The sequence below is a fragment of the Colletotrichum lupini genome, chromosome 2 (genome assembly GCF_023278565.1).
Source record: "Colletotrichum lupini chromosome 2, complete sequence".
In the NCBI taxonomy this organism is placed as follows: Eukaryota; Fungi; Ascomycota; class Sordariomycetes; order Glomerellales; family Glomerellaceae; genus Colletotrichum; species Colletotrichum lupini.
In genome coordinates this window covers 5,269,008-5,286,994 of record NC_064675.1, presented here as the reverse complement: position 1 = coordinate 5,286,994, position 17,987 = coordinate 5,269,008, and the positions used below count along the sequence as shown (strand labels likewise).

General features: G+C 56.1%; 7 protein-coding genes and 1 non-coding gene across 8 annotated transcripts; 6 read left to right on the top strand and 2 right to left on the bottom strand.

The window, feature by feature from the left end:
- Nucleotides 1-454: 454 nt before the first annotated feature.
- On the top strand, nucleotides 455-2,221 carry CLUP02_03923 (WD repeat domain-containing protein; the record flags this gene model as incomplete). Its single annotated transcript, XM_049282940.1, has 1 exon — nucleotides 455-2,221. One exon carries the CDS (start codon nucleotides 455-457, stop codon nucleotides 2,219-2,221), a length of 1,767 nt encoding a protein of 588 aa, XP_049140083.1.
- Nucleotides 2,222-3,562: 1,341 nt separating this feature from the next.
- On the top strand, nucleotides 3,563-8,061 carry CLUP02_03922 (SNF2 family domain-containing protein; the record flags this gene model as incomplete). The annotated part of the gene is made up of 3 exons (XM_049282939.1): nucleotides 3,563-3,652; nucleotides 3,746-7,780; nucleotides 7,834-8,061. The coding sequence occupies 3 exons, from the start codon at nucleotides 3,563-3,565 to the stop codon at nucleotides 8,059-8,061; spliced, it is 4,353 nt and encodes a 1,450-aa protein (XP_049140082.1).
- Nucleotides 8,062-8,269: 208 nt separating this feature from the next.
- On the bottom strand, nucleotides 8,270-9,012 carry CLUP02_03921 (uncharacterized protein; the record flags this gene model as incomplete). The annotated part of the gene is made up of 4 exons (XM_049282938.1): nucleotides 8,270-8,459; nucleotides 8,495-8,596; nucleotides 8,890-8,902; nucleotides 8,964-9,012. The coding sequence occupies 4 exons, from the start codon at nucleotides 9,010-9,012 to the stop codon at nucleotides 8,270-8,272; spliced, it is 354 nt and encodes a 117-aa protein (XP_049140081.1).
- A 586-nt stretch (nucleotides 9,013-9,598) lies between these two features.
- Nucleotides 9,599-12,478, top strand: CLUP02_03920 (heterokaryon incompatibility protein; the record flags this gene model as incomplete). Its single annotated transcript, XM_049282937.1, has 1 exon — nucleotides 9,599-12,478. The coding sequence occupies one exon, from the start codon at nucleotides 9,599-9,601 to the stop codon at nucleotides 12,476-12,478; it is 2,880 nt and encodes a 959-aa protein (XP_049140080.1).
- A 900-nt stretch (nucleotides 12,479-13,378) lies between these two features.
- CLUP02_tRNA064 lies at nucleotides 13,379-13,463 on the top strand. Its single transcript has one exon. It is a non-coding gene; the product is annotated as a tRNA-Ala (tRNA).
- Nucleotides 13,464-13,899: 436 nt separating this feature from the next.
- CLUP02_03919 (uncharacterized protein) lies at nucleotides 13,900-14,343 on the top strand (the record flags this gene model as incomplete). The annotated part of the gene is made up of 1 exon (XM_049282936.1): nucleotides 13,900-14,343. The coding sequence occupies one exon, from the start codon at nucleotides 13,900-13,902 to the stop codon at nucleotides 14,341-14,343; it is 444 nt and encodes a 147-aa protein (XP_049140079.1).
- CLUP02_03918 (MIF4G domain-containing protein) lies at nucleotides 13,998-16,721 on the bottom strand (the record flags this gene model as incomplete). Its single annotated transcript, XM_049282935.1, has 1 exon — nucleotides 13,998-16,721. One exon carries the CDS (start codon nucleotides 16,719-16,721, stop codon nucleotides 13,998-14,000), a length of 2,724 nt encoding a protein of 907 aa, XP_049140078.1.
- Nucleotides 16,722-17,339: 618 nt separating this feature from the next.
- CLUP02_03917 (dolichol phosphate-mannose biosynthesis regulatory protein) lies at nucleotides 17,340-17,862 on the top strand (the record flags this gene model as incomplete). The annotated part of the gene is made up of 3 exons (XM_049282934.1): nucleotides 17,340-17,342; nucleotides 17,507-17,587; nucleotides 17,677-17,862. The coding sequence occupies 3 exons, from the start codon at nucleotides 17,340-17,342 to the stop codon at nucleotides 17,860-17,862; spliced, it is 270 nt and encodes an 89-aa protein (XP_049140077.1).
- Between the last annotated feature and the right edge of the window lie 125 nt (nucleotides 17,863-17,987).

Genomic DNA, 17,987 nt, shown 5'->3' with positions numbered 1-17,987 from the left:
TCACCTGAACTTTCAATCTAAAATGGGAGCGAAGCGTCGGAGGTGAACAAGAACATATGTTGTTGGGATGAAGATACACGCAAGAAGCGTATTAGCGGAGATACGTCCTGCCTGCATAGAAAATTGAAGCTACTTGCTCATTCACCAGTCCGAGCCTCGAGGCAAGTTCCATCATATTCGTACAGGAATAGGTGGAGGAGGAATAACGCCGTTGGACGCTATGACCAGCACCTTGGATACCATGAAATCTGGATACCGCCAGCAAACCTTGGGCTAAGCAGGCGCGGCAGGGTAGTAGGACCCTTGCCCAAGTGCTCCTGCCTGACATCACCCCATCTGGTGTACGATTCTCGGTCCCTCCGTACCTAGAATTGGGGACCCTACCTCAATTACCTTTTCGCAATTTTCCCTCCTGACACACCCTCTCCCCCCCATCTCCGACCAGTCTGCAACAATGAGCAGCGACGACGAAGAATTCGTAGTCGAAGGCCTCGAGTTGGCCGCAGACGATCCTATGCGCGCGTTCCTACCGGCGTCATTTGGAAAAAAGACAAAGGAAGCCAACATCGCCGCCCAGATCGATCGGAGCCGAAGAGTGGCAGAGAAGCCGTCGACGGGAGCTTCCATTGAGGGATCCGCAGGTCCGCCAAGTGCTGATCACAGAGAAAAGAAGTCCGACTCAGACAATGACAGTGACAGCGACGACTCCGATTCAGACGACTCCGAAGATGGCGACGACTACCCAGTCTCGCACGAATTGGTACTGAAAACCCACGAAAGAGCGGTTACCACAGTAACGCTGGACCCAGCAGGTGGAAGACTCGTGTCAGCCTCACTCGACTGCAAAATCAACTTGCACGACTTCGCGTCCATGACACCCAGTACTTTACGAGCATTTCGAAGCGTTGATCCATGGGAAGTGAAATCGTCTGCCGCGAATGCCGAGTCGCACCCGATCCACCACGTCGAGTTCAACCCCCTCGCTGGGAGCGTGTTTCTCTGCGTATCAGCACACCCGCAGGCAAAGATTATGTCGAGAGACGGCGACATTTTGACCGAATTTGTCAAGGGCGACATGTATCTCAGGGACATGAACAACACCAAGGGGCACATCTCAGAAGTAACCACAGGAACATGGCATCCGACCGACAAGAATCTCTGCGTGACTGCTGGCACCGACAGTACCCTGAGAATCTGGGATATCAACAACAAGCGCAGTCAGAGGGACGTGATTGTCTTCAAGTCCAAGGCGGCGGGATCTGCTGGGCGAACGAGGATGACGGCGGTTGCCTGGGGTGCGCCGGCACAAGGTGGCAACAATGTGTTGGTCGCGGCGGCATTAGACGGCTCGCTGGTTATGTACAGCGGCAGTAGCCCGTTCTCTCGGCCAACCGCAGAGATTCGAGACGCCCACAAAGCCGATACTTGGACCGGAGGTGTGGATATCTCCTCCGACGGCCGTATGGTCGTCACCCGCGGAGGTGACAATACGATCAAGTTGTGGGACACACGGAAGTTCAAGACGCCTCTTGTCACAGTGGACCATGCTTCGACGTCAGATCACTTCCCGATGAGCAACATCAGGTACTCTCCCAACTCGACCAGCATTTTGACAGGTTCCGCAACAGGCGACCTGCACATTCTGAATCCCGGAAATCTGAGAGCCGAATATGTCACACCAATTACACCCGGAGCACCTCTCATCACTGTTGACTGGCATCCCAAGATAAATCAGATTATCACGGGGTCTGCGAATGGCGAAACACATGTGCTTTACAGCCCGACAATGTCGATGCGGGGCGCTGTGGAAGTTATGTCACGAGCGCCAAAGAAGAGGCACATCGACGACGATCCGTCCCGAACGACGGATATGACAACGGGAATGTCTGGAGATGCTATCATCACACCAGGAAGCGCAATGGCTAGCCGCAGAAATGCGGGAGTCACAGCTTCAGGCAAGTCCAAGGATCCCAGAAGACCAGCAGTCTTGGAGCAAACGCCTTTCATGCGAAACCAGCCGGACGAAAAGCACATTGCAGAGAACATCCCTCTCGCCAAGATGCTTCACGAAGACCCCAGAGAGGCACTGCTGAAATATGCCGATGCTGCAAAGAAAGACCCAATGTTTACTGCGGCGTGGCAGACGACCCAGCCCGTCACTCAATACGCGGATGTGAGTGACGACGAAGGGGAGCCGGACAAGAAAAGGGTGAAGCGGTGAGAATTTTGCGCTGCTGCTATCGGGTCTCATTGTATGATTTCGTGGGGAATCATGACAAGAGTATGAGCTTAAATTTGGACGAAGGAAGGTTTGGAGCAATGCTGGCTGATCAATCCGGGTTGCATTTGGGATATGGGTACGGGGAGAAACACCAGGGAAATGGCAAGCCTGCCATCCGGCCTGCATTCCTGGAAGGATCTCTCCACTTGTTCATCTTTCCGTCAGATTAGCTTCGCTGGGAGCAACCCCCAAACATGGAGACACGCAAAGCCGCTGACACTTGCAGAACGGGAGTGTGTGGACGTCCCCGCCACGGCCAACTCACCCTGCCTGGCCCGGGGTAGGTACTCCAGCCAACGCGCGTCTAAGAAAATAGTATGGGGTCTACGAGAGAAAGACGCGCCTCCGATGCGCCGACAACCTAGACATTTTTCCTCACCTTGCTGCAAACGAAAGACGACAGATGCCAAGCGGCGTGGATCTGGCATTCCTTGGTGGCCGATGAACCTGACAGGCCACGGTTTGAGGCGCGCATGTGGCCCGGATAGTACCCGAAGCCAACCAGTGGCCGACCAGGCCGGCCGCTGCCTGCCTGCAGTAAACCAGGGAACGAGTTGGCCCAAGCGCCCTCGCTTGTACATAAGCAGATTAGTGTAGACGCCTCAGGCAACAACTTGTTGCGGTGCTGAAAATTACGGGGACTCAGTTTCACAGAGTCCGCACCAACCATCAATGAATCTTGTCGTTGTCCTCACCTCTCCATCTCAACCGGCACCGCGCGCATCGAAAAATCGCCATCCCCCCTCTACAGGCATCGACACCCATCTCGGAAAGTGTCCAGCAACATATTCCACGCGATTTCCTCGCGCATCTTGCTCGAGGCAACGCCCCGACGCCGCGCCCTTCCGACCAACTCCCGTTTTTTTCGCATCACGTCCTGTTCACCCTTCCACCCATTTCCCCCCCACGCTTCGCGGCACCGCATTCGCGTCCCCCATTCATCGTTTCTGCCGCTGAACTCCATCCGCCATCTCGGTGAATTCGATTCTACGCGACCGACGTGTTTCCGTTCCGACCACGGCATCAACCTTGCCGTCTCCGAATCACATCGCCATCCCCAAACCTTGTGTTTTCGATACCGACGCGCTGTATTTCCCGTCCTTATCACCAATAGCCTTCTAGTCTCTCATTTCGCGACGAGCCAAGCGCGACAAACCTTCAATAAGGCTCCACTTGTCTACACCTACAACGCCTTTGCATGATAATGCGCGCGAGATTGTCGTCGCATCTCTAGAGATTCCCGCAGTCGTTAGATTTGCTGGAATACATACATCGCCCACCATGGCTTCAGTACAGGCTGCGCCTGCCGTCCAGCTTCCTGGCGCCGGCATGGCGACCACCACTCCTCAACAGGCTCAAGAGATTTTCAATGTAAGAGCCTTTTCTTCATAATGACCGCATCCCTCACATATTCTGATGATATGCCAAAATTTGATGCGATCTTACGATGCTAACACACCAAAGAAATTCAAGCAGATGAGGGAGAGCGGCGTCCCCAACACCGATCCCGAATACATCAAGGCCGAGCAGTTCGTCTTGTCCTTCCAACAACAAGCGCGTATGCGACAGAAGCAACAACAATTCCTCCAGCATCAGCAGCAACAACAACAGATGCAACAGCAGCGACAGATGCAGCAGGCTGGTGGTCCCAACGGCGCTGTCAATGGCTCGCAGCCCGCCCAGCAGCACCCCCAGTCGACACAACCTCCTACATCAAGCGCGCTCAGCGCCTCGGCGCTTCCTGCAGCCAACTCAAATGCTGCCGCCGCCGCTGGATCCCCCTCGACAGCTGCTCCCTCCAGCGGCCCAGGTGCTGGCCAGTTCAACCCGCAACAATTGAGTTTGCTTAGACAACAGATCCACGCCTTCAAGCTATTGACCAAGAATGCTGGAGTTCCCCTACAGATGCAGCAAGCCATCTTTGCTCAGCGAGAGCGCAGGAAAGCCATCGCCGCCGAGGCTGCCGCGCTGGCAGCTTCATCAACACCCGCAACAACCAGTCGAGACTCTGCACAGCCCGGCATCAATGGGTCCGAAGCCAAGCCTGAATCTACTCCAGAGGTCCAAGGGCCCACCTTCAAGACCGTCAGGTCCCCTTACGGCGATGACAACCTGATTCGCAAGTCGATTAGCCATTTCGACCATACTCAACGGAAAAATCGCAAGCTTATCCCGGGATTGTTCCCCACTGGTGTCGACTTCGACCAGCTACAGTACGAGAGGGAGCTGATTGTGTTCAACCGCATGAGAGATCGGTTTGCCGAGCTCAGAAACACCCCAGCAAATATTGCTCACTGGGATACCACCAAGGACGACGTTGAACTGGATGACAGTGCAAAGGTCAAGGCGATCATTGAGATGAAGAGCCTCGGCTTGTACGCGAAGCAGAAGGCGCTGCGGGATAAGATTGGCCGCTCGATGATGTTCTATGACAACCTTGCAATGACGACCAACCGCTCCGGATACCGCCGCACAAAGAAGATGACGGTTCGCGAGGCCAGAATCACAGAGAAGCTTGAGAAGCAGCAGCGTGATATCCGGGAGAACCGCGAGAAGAAGAGGCACACTGACTTCTTGGCCGCCATTACTCAACACAGAAACGAGATTCAACAAACCGCATCAAGCCAGCGCAATAAGTCCACCAAACTCAATAAGCTCATGTTTGCCCAGCACTACAACATTGAAAAAGAAGAGCAAAAGAGGATTGAGCGTACTGCCAAGCAGCGTCTGCAGGCTCTTAAGGCCAACGATGAAGAGGCTTATCTCAAGTTGCTTGACGAAGCCAAGGACACCCGTATTACCCACCTTCTCAGACAGACCGACGGGTTCTTGCGGCAACTCGCTGCTTCCGTCAAGTCTCAGCAAAGGAAGGCCCTGTTGGAGCAGACTGGCGAAGAGGAGGAACTTCCAGAGGAGGAAGAAGAAGAGAGCGAACCCGATGAGGATGACGACGACACAAGTGGACGAAAGATCGACTACTACGCCGTCGCCCATCGCATCAAGGAAGAGGTCACAGAACAGGCCGATATCCTGGTGGGTGGTAAGCTCAAGGAATACCAGGTCAAGGGTCTGCAGTGGATGATTTCCCTGTACAACAACAACCTGAACGGTATTCTTGCCGACGAGATGGGTCTCGGCAAGACTATTCAAACCATCAGTTTGATCACGTATCTCATCGAGCGCAAGAAGCAGGATGGCCCCTACCTGGTCATTGTACCCCTCAGTACTTTGACCAACTGGACACTCGAGTTCGAGAAATGGGCGCCTTCTGTGAGCAAGATTGTCTACAAGGGTCCTCCTCTGGCCAGAAAAGTGCACCAGGACAAGATCCGCCAAGGACGTTTCCAGGTGTTGCTCACGACATACGAGTACATTATTAAGGATCGCCCGATTCTCAGCAAGATCAAGTGGTTCCACATGATCATTGACGAAGGTCACCGTATGAAGAACCAGAACTCCAAGTTGACAACTACTATCCAGCAATACTACAACACCCGATTCCGTCTCATCTTGACTGGTACACCGCTCCAGAACAACCTTACGGAACTGTGGGCCATGCTCAACTTCACGCTACCGACCATTTTCAAGTCTGCGACAACCTTTGACGAGTGGTTCAACACACCTTTTGCCAACACTGGTGGACAAGACAAGATGGAACTCACGGAAGAAGAACAGATTCTCGTCATTCGTCGTCTGCACAAGGTGCTGCGTCCTTTCTTGCTCCGTCGTCTGAAGAAGGATGTCGAAAAGGATCTTCCGGACAAGACCGAGAAGGTCATCAAGTGCAAGTTCTCTGCTTTGCAATCCAAGCTTTACAAGCAGATGGTCACGCACAACAGGATCCTCGTCAGCGACGGACAGGGTGGCAAGGCTGGTGCTCGCGGCTTGAGCAACATGATTATGCAGCTTCGCAAGCTTTGCAACCATCCATTTGTGTTTGATGAGGTCGAGAATCTCATGAATCCTATGAGCATCAGTAACGACTTGCTATGGAGAACCGCTGGCAAGTTTGAGCTTCTCGACAGAGTCCTGCCCAAGTACAAGGCAACGGGCCATCGCGTTCTCATGTTCTTCCAAATGACGGCCATCATGGACATCATGGAGGACTACCTCAGATACCGCAACCTCAAGTATCTTCGTCTGGATGGTACAACCAAGTCAGATGAGCGTTCTGATTTGCTGCGCGAGTTCAATGCTCCCGGCTCAGACTACTTCATGTTCTTGTTGTCGACTCGTGCTGGTGGTCTTGGTCTGAACCTGCAGACTGCTGACACTGTCATCATCTACGACTCCGATTGGAATCCTCATCAAGATTTGCAGGCTCAGGATCGTGCTCATCGTATCGGACAGAAGAATGAGGTTCGAATTCTTCGCCTCATCAGTTCGAACTCGGTCGAAGAGAAGATCTTGGAAAGAGCCAGGTTCAAGCTTGACATGGACGGCAAGGTCATTCAAGCCGGTCGCTTCGACAACAAGTCGACAGAAACGGATCGTGATGCTATGCTGCGTACCCTTCTAGAAAGCGCCGACATGGCGGAGACTGGAGACCAGGACGAGATGGACGACGAGGAGCTGAACTTGCTCCTCGCTCGTAGCGACGATGAAGTGGCTGTTTTCCAGAAACTCGACGAGGAGCGGAAGCTAGACCCAACCTATGGCGAGGCAGCTGGAGCAAAGATTAAGCCTCGTCTCCTCGCGGAGGATGAACTTCCTGAGATCTACCTGGGTGATGGCAACCCGATTGAAGAGGAGATTGAGACAAGTCTTGGACGTGGAGCTCGTGAGCGGACTAAGGTTCGCTACGACGACGGTCTCACGGAAGAGCAGTGGCTCATGGCTGTCGACGATGACGACGACTCACCAGAGGCGGCAGCAGCACGGAAGCAAGCTCGCAAAGACAAGCGGGAGACCAACAGGCTCAAGAGGTCCGCTGTGGCCAATGCTGCTGACGACTCTCCCCCTGCAAGTCGTGCCAGCACGGAGGAGGTGGAGACACCCAAGAAGAGAGGCCGTAAAGGAGCCGCGAAGAACCAAGAGAAGCGGAAGGCAGAAGAAGGGGACGATGAACCTCCGGCTAAGAAGCGTCGTGGCCCACAAGGTAGAGCCAAGGCGGTATCGGTCTCTGTTGGTTCCGAGACGCCGCGAGTGTCGGCTCAGCAACGCCAACTCCTGCAGGCAAACACGAGGGCTCTATTCGACGGACTCATGAACCTTGAGGTAGATGATCCGGAACCACCAGAAGAGGATGATGACGAGTCGGTTGCGGGCAAGCGAATCATCATTGGGCCCTTCCTTGCTCTACCACCCAAGCGCGACTACGCCGACTACTACTTGATCATCCAATCTCCTATTTCGATGAAGCAGATTGAGACCAAGATCAAGAAACAGCAGTACCACAGCCTCGGCGATATGCGCAAGGACGTCGACCTCATGTTCCGCAACTGCCAGACCTACAACGAGGAGGCATCGCTTCTCTACCAGGACTCTCTTACTCTCCAGGTTAGTAACTTTCTTGACTCTTTTTGTGAACATTCAACCTGACACATGCACAGAAATTCTTCCACGAAGAACTCCAAAAGGCTCTCGACAAGCATGCAGAGTTGCAAGAGCTGGAAAGCGACGGCGGCAAGGAGGGCTCAGTGGCGCCTAGCGCGAGTGCGAGCGTCGGAACCCCTCAACCAGCAACCTCCACCACGAGGATCAAGTTGATTTCTTCGGCCTCCAACGGCGCCAAAGAGACAAACGGAGCAAGCAACGGTGCGCAAAGCGACCAGGAGTAGCCGAATGGGGGTTTATTGGTTTCTACGTTTCAGTGGTCACAGTTGACGTTTAATGACGTTTGTGAGGGGTTTTTTTTTTTTCCCATTCGGGGGTTTGATGCTAAAAAGAAAATGGCGATGGCATACAGTCGAGAGGCGACCAACGGCAAACGCAAAGCAGTGGTCTACTTAAACTGCAACTGCGAAAACATCAAAGACTGTTGCACATTTACAGGCGTACAGGATTGGGAGGCTTTTGGAACGTGTACAGGTAACGGCGGGAACGGCACTCGATACAAATACCATGGGCCAGAAATGAGGCCGCAGAGGGAATTAGTTGAACGGTGATGGATGGCGACGAAGGGGGAAGGTTCTGTCCCGGTTGACGATGGCAGAGACCCGTTGCGAAGTTTGTTAGACTAGCAAGCAAATGTATTTTAATAGATGTGAGTACGATGGACCTGAACGCATGAGGTGTATTCCAATTGTCTGGTAGCCAACATCGTGGTGTTTGATGTACACGAATGGATACATGGTAAACAGTCGATCAATCGAGCTGCCTGTCATCCATCAACATTTGCAAGGGTCGATTGCTTTTTGGGTATTGACGTGCTCGGCTAATAACATGTTGGGAGATCATCAGGCAAGGTAGGGAATGGCCCTGTAAATTAAGACGGCCCGACCATTTGATCCATCGTGAGGAAGAAAAAGAGCATCGATTTTCATGCCCAATGTGTCTTGTTTAATTTGGTTGTAATAGAGGGGGCTGGGGGGGAGAAACGATCGAGGTTGGGCCTAGGTTTCTGAACGGGCGGGCCGGGGGTGGCGGTGCCTTTCTCGACCTCTCACCTCTCACCTGCTGCTCACCACACTCATCTCGCGCCGCACCTCTCATATCGCACCTTCCAGTCTCACTGACTGACGTTGCGTGGCGTTGCGCGTACACATGCCTTGTCGCAAAAAGGCATTCATTTTCAATCTCATCGCAATACACACTCACACGCAACGAACATGCCATCTCATGTCATCCATCTTTAAGCCCAATTTCATCGCAAGCAATCGAGCACCTCATCACCATCGTCCATCGGACTTTGGTCATCACTTTAACATCAGCGCAACGCCCGTGATTCTTCCAGTCCTTTTATTTGGTCTCTGCCCTGCATAACGAAATTTCCCGCGCGCAGTCCCGTGAAGAAAAGCTCCGTTTCGCACGGTCTCACCGAGCCACACTTCACTAGTGTCACGGCGCAACAGCAAAAGCCAAGGAGAAACAGACCTCTTTTCGTGAGGGAGAGTAGGAACTAGGAACAGGTTACCCCCAAAGGACCGGATTCCCGTTGCTGCGGAACCAAGCCTAAGTAATAATACGCTCATAGCCCGGCGGCGAGCGCAACGCAGCGCAGCGCATTAGTGGCCGCGCATTTTTGCATTTACAGCTTGCATCTGCTGCAGCAGCGCGCAAATCTCATACGACGGACGGGAAATCAGGGAGAGGGACTTTGCGCTTTGCGGAGACAAAGGGGAATTGGGGTTTGCGGATTGTCCAGAGTATAAGGCAATGGACCACCCGAGTCCGTCCGCCGACCGCAGCAGCGGTGCGGCACCACCACCACCACCAGGACCACCACCACCACCAGGAGCGACGACCAGACGAGAAGGAGATGGGCCAGCTGGCGTAGTGGTAATATCCGACGACGAAAGTTCGGCCAGCTCAATGTCGGATGAGGAGGGCTCAGGTACCGACCACAACCACGACGACAGGAAGCGTCATCACCGCGACGGCACCACCCCCGCCGGCGGCAGATATAGACCCCATACACCTACGCCGCCGCCGCAGCGAGGCTCACAGCAACACGTTCCGCCGCCGCCTAGGGGGAGCAGGGAGAGAGATATTCGTGCGGAACGGCATCGCGACTTGCGTGAACGTGAGCGTGACCGGGATAGGGACAGGGATAGGGATCGCGACCGGGATAGATCTCGGGGTCCGGACCCGAGGCGACGGGGAGGAGGGGGAAGAGGAGGCCTACCGCCATCACCGCCGCTGGATAGGGACCAGGATCGAGATCGGGACAGGGACAGAGACAGGGACAGGGACCGCGACAGGGACTACGACAGAGACAGAGACAGTGACAGAAGTCTGCGCGACAGCCCTCCTCTGAGGGACAGCCCTCGCCTACGAGACAGCCCTCGTATAAGGGAACGAAAGCGGCAGAGCTTCGCTTTAGACGAAAAGTACCACGGCGGAGGGGGAGAAGGAGGCCGCAGCACCGTCAACGGCCACGCCAGGAGACAGCAGAGCGTGCCCCCCAACAGCGCCAACAACGGCGCAAAACGGCAATCCATCACGGAGCGGCTCATGAGCACCTGGACAGCGGCGCGGTCGGGCGCGGCGCGCGGAGCGGGGGATCATCCGCCGGGCGTCGGGGCCGCAGCCGCGGCGGCGGCATCCACGCTCCCCTCGCGCCGCGCATCATCGGCCTCGACGGCGAGCAAGGCGTTCAACCCCGTCGGCAGGGTGCGCGAGTGGCTCGACACGTGCAATGCCGAGCATGGCGACCACTGCTCCGGCCCGCCGACGGATACGTGGCGGCCGATATGGCTGATTGACTCGGTGAACCGGTGTCTCGTGCGCGCGAGGGCGACGGATCGGTATATCGCGCTCAGCTACGTCTACGAGCCGCCGCTGCCTTCATCGCGGGGTCCCGTGGAGACGTTGCGGGAGAACCTCGAAGTGTTGACGGCGAGCATGGATGACGCGGATATCCCGCAGACGATTCTGGATGCCATGTGGTTGGCAAGGAAGCTGGGGATTAAGTACCTCTGGGTCGACCGGTTTTGTATAGTGCAGGACGACGACGTGGAGAGGGAGGAGTACGTCAAGAATATGGCATACGTGTACGCCAACGCCTACATGACCATCGTGGCGGCCGCGGGCGACGCCGAGTCCGGGCTGACGGGGTTGTTGCGGAGGACGCCGCCGCCGAGGGGCACCGCGGCGAGGAAGCACGAAGATTTGGTGCTCTCGTCGCGGTGGGCGGGGCGGGCGTGGACAGTGCAGGAGGGCATGTACTCGCGGCGGAAGGTGTACGTTTTCGAGGAGACGGTGACGTGGGAGTGCCACTGCGACTTGTGGCAAGGGCCGCCGGGCGCAGCGGGCGGCGGCAGGTTCAGCAAGATCCTCAAGGGCGGAGGGCTGGGGAGGCACGGCGGCGGCGGGGGGCCGTGTGCGTCGAGGACGTTCCCCGCGGCGACGGGGTACCTGCACCCCGTGTGGCCCGACATGGACGAGTACGCGCGGATCGCGATGGAGTTTAGCGCGCGGCGGGTGACGCTCATGTCGGATACCACGAGGGCGCTGCGGGGCATCACGACGGTGCTGTCGCGGTCGTTTGCAGGCGGCTTCGTGTTCGGTATGCCGGTGAGCTTCCTGGACGTCGCGATGCTGTGGCAGCCGAGGGCGATGGTGCGGCGGCGGCTGATGGTGCAGCCCGTGACCGGGATGAACCCGCTGCCGTCGTGGAGCTGGCTCGGGTGGCACTACGACGGCGTGCCCGCGGACCTGACGCTCTGGCGGGCGGCGGCGGATTACGTCCAGGAGGCGCCTGCGCATCACGGCAAGAGGGGCGTGGAGAGAAGGTTCAAGAGCCCTTACGCGTTCCGGTTGCGGTCGTTGGTGAGCTATGAGCTCACGGACCGGGCGACGTATACGCCGTTGCCGAACGATGGGATGGCGTACCGGGATCGGAGGCATCGGAGGACGGTGCCGTTGCCTGTTGGGTGGTCGAGGAGCGGTGGCGGGTTCCGGTATGCGGGGGATCCGGAGGTTGTGTTTCGGTACCCGGTGCCCGTGGCGGAGATGGCTGGCGGACAAGGAGGAGGAGCGGACGGAGCCATCCCGGGGCCGGGATTGTCGCCGTTTGGGGACTTTGCGCTGAGCGCCACGCTGCTTTCGTTCAGCACGACGGTGGCGTACCTGGACGTCGACTTCGCCGTGGCTAGGAACGGGGCGCCGCTCGATGCGAAAGCGGCCAACGCGGTGAACTCAGGGAACAACACGGGGCCTGGCACGGGCTTGGTGGCGCCCGGACGAGGGTACGGCGTCCCGTTGGCGGTAGGGAATATCTGGTCGAGGACGGGCAAGTGGTGCGGCGTGGTGACGGCGCACGATAGCTGGTTGGGCTTGCAGGGGGCGAATCATACGGGGGAGGAAAAGCTCGAGTTCGTGGCCGTGTCGATGGCGAGCGAGAGAGGGGGGAGTCATGTGTTTGACCTGGATGCGTTCCGGGATAACATGGACGAGGACGAGATTGTGGACTTTGTTAATGTGCTCTGGGTGGAGAGGGTTGGCGGGGTGTGTTACCGGAGGGGGCTTGGACATGTTGTGCAGAGGGTGTGGGATGCGGTTGCGAGAGACCGGATCGAGGTTCTTCTTGGATAGGATCTTACGGGGAAGAAGCGTGTCAAGGTATACGGAGGAGCCGAGATCGAACTCCGGGATGTATTTGAGATGAAAATGGTGGTTGGATGACCACGAGTTCTGGTAGATGAGGGCGATTAGCGTCTGGATATCATCCCATGTACGAGATGCATGTTTCTTCTATAGGAAGGAACATTCTGTATTTACTCAAGCTTCATAGCGATTTGTATAATAAAAGCTCTCCCTAAATGTAGGGCGATGTTGAAAACAATGTTCCCTAACTTGACGACCTTCAGAGATCACTCGACGGGCTATCCCGGTGTCAGAGCAGTACTCGGGGTCGATGTAAATGACGACATACCTCCTCCTCCCGTTGCCGCATGATATTCACCTTAGGGTAAGTAGGCAATATCACATATTCCCTCACCCTGCCCCTTTGCCAGCACCACTGACGAATACTCTGGGAAAGATGAGAAACGAAGCTACTCGCCACAAGGCACCCCGTCAGTCATGGCAAACAACAAGCACAGAAGCACAGATAGGGGGCACAAACAGACAATGACCCGTACCTGACTTACACCACCTGGAACACCACTTCAAGATGCGCCAAAGCAGAATAGGCCGGACCACTCATACCGCACCACGAGACGACGCAACTCGAATCAAGACCAACCGCAAACGCAAAACAAACCACTCTACAAACTCGAATCCCCGCTCCCAGACCGACGACCAAAATTTGGTCGCCCCTCTAGATACCCAAAGCTGCCCAGCGACTCGCCAGACTCTCCAGACCCTCGCCTGCTAACACCACCCGAGGACAGACCAAACTCCACTGAGGAAACTCCACTACCCTGAACCCCCCACACGCTCCAGCCCCGAACTTAGGCCCTAGCCAAAACACAGAGAACATCCAACACCTCGGGGCGTTTAGCTCAGTGGTAGAGCGCCCGCTTTGCATTCCTCCAGCGTCTGCGGGAGGCCCAGGGTTCAATCCCCTGATCGTCCACCACAACCCGACACATCGCACCTGCGATTGTTCTCTTTTGCTATTTTCGTAATGTGTTTGACAGACACCGAGTCCAATGCTAGTTTCAAACTTTCACGTCGTTTTTTGCACGGATTTGTTGTAGTTTGTTTGTTTTACTTACATGACTTCTCGCAGTTTCTCCTGTTGGTTGCTAGCGTGGGGTCAGAGAGCAGCAGGAAGATGGTAACCCCTTCGAGCTTGGGCTTGTAACGCACTCACTCGTCACATAATTGCATCCTGAAGTAAGATGGGAGTAATCTGAAGCCGCATCCTACCTGATCGACTCGACAACAATCACACAGAAGGAGGCAAGCAAGCACTTCGAGAAGCCGCCCAAAGGCAGCAAATTCACCAATGAACATTGGCACCATCCCCATTCCTGATTGACTTAGCTATACAAATATCAATCTGACCCATGCCATGCTTTAAACGTTGGACATTGCACAACCTATCCACCCTTGCGAGTCCATTATACACACTCCAGCCCGCTCTCATCGTCATTCTCAACCTCACTCATCTCCGCCCCTTCTTCAGCGGCGGCGGGCTTCTCGACCTCGAAACCGAATCGCTATATCTCCTCCGCTTCGCGCTCATGGGGCTCCTCGAATTCCGACCTCGATCCGGTGAACCCCGCTTGAGTGACCTCTTGGGCGGGGGACTCGGCGAGCGAGAGTACGACGCATCCCGGCCTTCGTTCCTCGCTCTCGGCGGGGCTGCTGAGGCGCTGTCACCGTCCCGTGCCCTAAGGGCAACAGGTGAGCGGCTGTCTCTCGGCCCACGACGGTCTACGGGAGAGCGAGACCGCGAGTCATATGATGACCCACGGCTCGGCGACCGACTAAGAGAACGACTGTCGTAGCGGGCGCGTTTCCGCGGCGCGCTGCTCACAGACGAACTATTCCGCCTGGCTGGGCGACGCGCTTCTTGCCCTGGACTACGACCGCGGACAGGTACGCCTCGTGCAGGCGGGGGGCTAGCAGAGCGCGAAATTGAACGTCCTCTCCTTGGCGAAGGAGATCTGCTGACGCTTGAGCTGTTCCTCCGGGCTGCTCGGCGAGGTGGCGGTGTCACGCTAAGACTACGATCCCTAGGACCATTTCGGGCTGGAGAAGGGGATCTTGAGTAGCTGGCAGAACGACCGCGTCTTCTCAGAGGACTCGCCGAGTACGAGTCGTCGCGGCGTCCCTTTCTGGGAGGCGAGACTGAACGACTGTAAGATCGAGATCTGCTAGAGCTGCGACCTCGGCTGTATGACCGTCCCCGTCCGCGGGGCGAAGGAGATCTGGAGTCAGCATGCTTGCGATCAATGGCGCGTCGAGGCGTCCGCGACCTTGATCGAGAGCGGGAGTATGAGGAGCCCGTGTACGAAGAGTAGCTAGACACCGACTCCGAGTCGGAATCATCAGCCGGTGGTGCAGGTAATGCTGGCTTGGGCATGTTCTGCAGGTACTCGCGAGAAGCCTCTGTGAGAGCACCCATGCCAATACTGGTAAAGTAGTTGATGGAGAAGCGAATATTCCGTGGGTTGTCGCGCGGGAACAGGCCGGTGAAGCTAGGTTGGAGGATCTCGTCCTTCATCCGAGCTTGCAGTTTTGCCATACCAAGCTCCTCAGAGATGTCCTGGAAGAGAATCTTGATGAAAATTCTGGAACTACTCGTTGTCTCTTCCTCATTGAGGTGAATAACGGAGAGTACGTGCCAGCCGATAGCATCGGTCGCGAGCAAATGCGCAAAGAAGCGCGCAACGTTGCGAAGCCTGTTGGTCTCGTATCGGTGGATCTTGCTGTAGTAGTCGGCAAAGGATTCTTCAAAGAGACCGGTCCATAACCTGTTAAGTTTGGCGAAACGCTCTCCAATCAGACCGTGGAACTTTGAAAAGGTCTTTTCCTGGGAGCAAATCTCGACAATCATCGAGGGCAGCTCCGCTTCTTGGCCAGCCGGGAGGTTTACCCGCAAAAGCTTGTGAACCGCTTCCTCAGGGTCGATGGACGACATGACCGTCAGGTAGATGGTACGGCGCAGGTTTACCAAATCGGTGTTGGACTGGTCCTTGATCTCCATTGCCTTCTCCTCTTCGTCGTCCTCCTCCTCGGAACTCTCATCCTCATCGTCATCGTCGTCATCGTAGTCGCTGCCCTCGCCCAAGATCTCGGCCTTGAGCTTCTTGTAAGCTTCCTCATGCTCCTCCCACTCCGCGTCGTACTTGAAGATGTTGAGGCCATCCTGTACGTCGATTTCACCGTCCAGGTCGACCATGTGCGTAATTTGATCCTCCTCCTCAACCAAGTCGAGTTCCTCCTTGATGGGCGGGTTGTCCTTGAAGTTGTCCTTGCGAACCTGGAATAGCACCTCAATCATGTACTGCACACGCTTGTCGATATCCGCCTCGTGCAGAACATTCCTCAGCTGATCCCAGACCGCGAGGGCGATTGCGGGCTGCATATCCTGCAAGTGTTGTCCAACTTCGCGCATGAAGTTGACGGCGATCTCGACGCTGTCGTCCGTCGGCTTGTGAAGGAGAAGAAGGAGCATCTGACCAGCGAGTCGCTCGTGGGCGACCTGGTGGTTGACAAGATGCGCCAGGAATGTCGTGGACGAAACGCAGACAGCCTTGTCGCTGCGCTTGAAACCCTTTCGGAAGGACATGATGAGGCGCTTGACCAGGAGCTCGCCGACGGCAGGCAGCTTCGTGTTGACAATGGCCACCATGGCGGCGAAGACGGGCGTAAAGGGTAGAGAAGCCGCCTGCGCCTTCATGATGGATCGACAGAACAAGCCGCGGCCCTTGATCAGGTTCTCGCCAAAGAGCTCGGGAACAATGTGCTTGATGTTGGAGTAGTTGACCTTGTTGATCAGACCATTGATACTCTTCTTCAGCGCCTCCCACATCAGCCTCTGGTATTCCTTGGAGCTCTTATCGGTGATCTGGGCTTGCAGCGCTCTCAGTCGCGCGGGTGGTATGTAGGTGCCTCCGGACCGCATCGACAGCAGCTTCTCGTACTCGGCCTTTGCGATGGCCTGCTTCTCCTCCTCCGTCTTCATCGGCGGCGTCGGGCGTCGTTGCTCTTTGGGAGCCGGGCGGTAGCTATCGGTGCGATCGCGGTCTCGATTGCGGGGGCGATCGTTGTCGCGGTTGTCGCGGTGGTGCCGACGGTCGCCGCCGTCGCGGTCGTTTTCCATTTCGCCATCGCGTTCGCGGCGCTCGAAGCTCGGGGAGCCAACGTCTGCCGATGCCATCTTGCCTCTGATCTGAGGTCCTCAGAGCCCTGTGGATGATTGAGAATCAAGCCGGTGAGCCTTGCGACGCAGAGAAATGGCGGCAGCCGAATCGGAGATGCGCTGGTTGCTGGAAGTCTTGTTTTTCCTTTTGGCTGGGTTGGAAAAAGTTACTGCTGCTTTGACGCAACAGGATCGCCAGGCAAGAGTTACCTAAAAATCCAAGTGTGGCTGGGGAGTGAAGGGAACCCACTATGGGACAGAGGGAGCACAGACCATGCGGCTGGAGCTTCCCAAGCGCAGGGGGAACCTAAGGTATCTGGCAGGTCCACCGACCACTTCAAGTCAATCAGTCAACCGTGGCAGCTCCCATTTAGCGCAGCCATAGAGGTCCAGTGCAGGCGCGCCCTCGTCCCCTGAAATCGCGACGACAATTTTCCCGATCGGAGGATCCAATACAGCACCTAGAGCTACCACCTGACTGGCCTTACCTCATCTCGACCTCCTTCCCACAATCCCCCACGACCCTTCTTTTACATCGGCCTTTTCATTCACACAGTCACTGGTCATCACTTGCGCGCACCCATCTCGTCGATTCCTTCTTCACACTCTTTACTTACCCTTTCAATAAAATCGACAATGGTACGTTGACATTGCTTCTCCCCGAGTTGGCAGGGACCCGCCCGCACTCAACAGCCAGCATCCCATCCCACCCTCGAGCGCAACAAGGGAGGGCAGGAGGGCAGGCAGGTAAAACTGAACATGGTCAACAGCTCGCTAACCTGTGCTTCAATTGTTTACTACAGAGCGGAACTCTCGTCGGCTTCGCCATGCTCGTGGCTGCCTCTGTCATCTTCACATACTACTCCATCTGGACCCTGCTCATGGTGAGTAGCATCGCCCACCCACCTCCTCCCTCATTACCTTTTGTTCTGCGAGCAGGGCCAGCAAGGTTGACTAACACATCTTGCTACAGCCCTTCGTCGACGAGGGCCACCCTCTCCAGAGCTTCTTCCCTGCGCGCGTTTGGGCCATCCGTATTCCCGTCATTCTCATCCTCCTCGGTTCCGCCGTTGTCGGTTCCTTCCTAGGCACCGTCATGATCCGCAGCAACAGGAAGAAGGCTGCCAAGGCTAAGGCTGCCGCGAAGAAGAAGGCGTAAAGGACTCGGGAGTGGGAGATTATGATCAATTGTTGCGCATGTCGATGCCCGGGAGACCCAGGTTTATTGTTGGATGTCTACGATGATACGGGCATAGAACATGAGGGCCCAAGGGGGAATGGGTC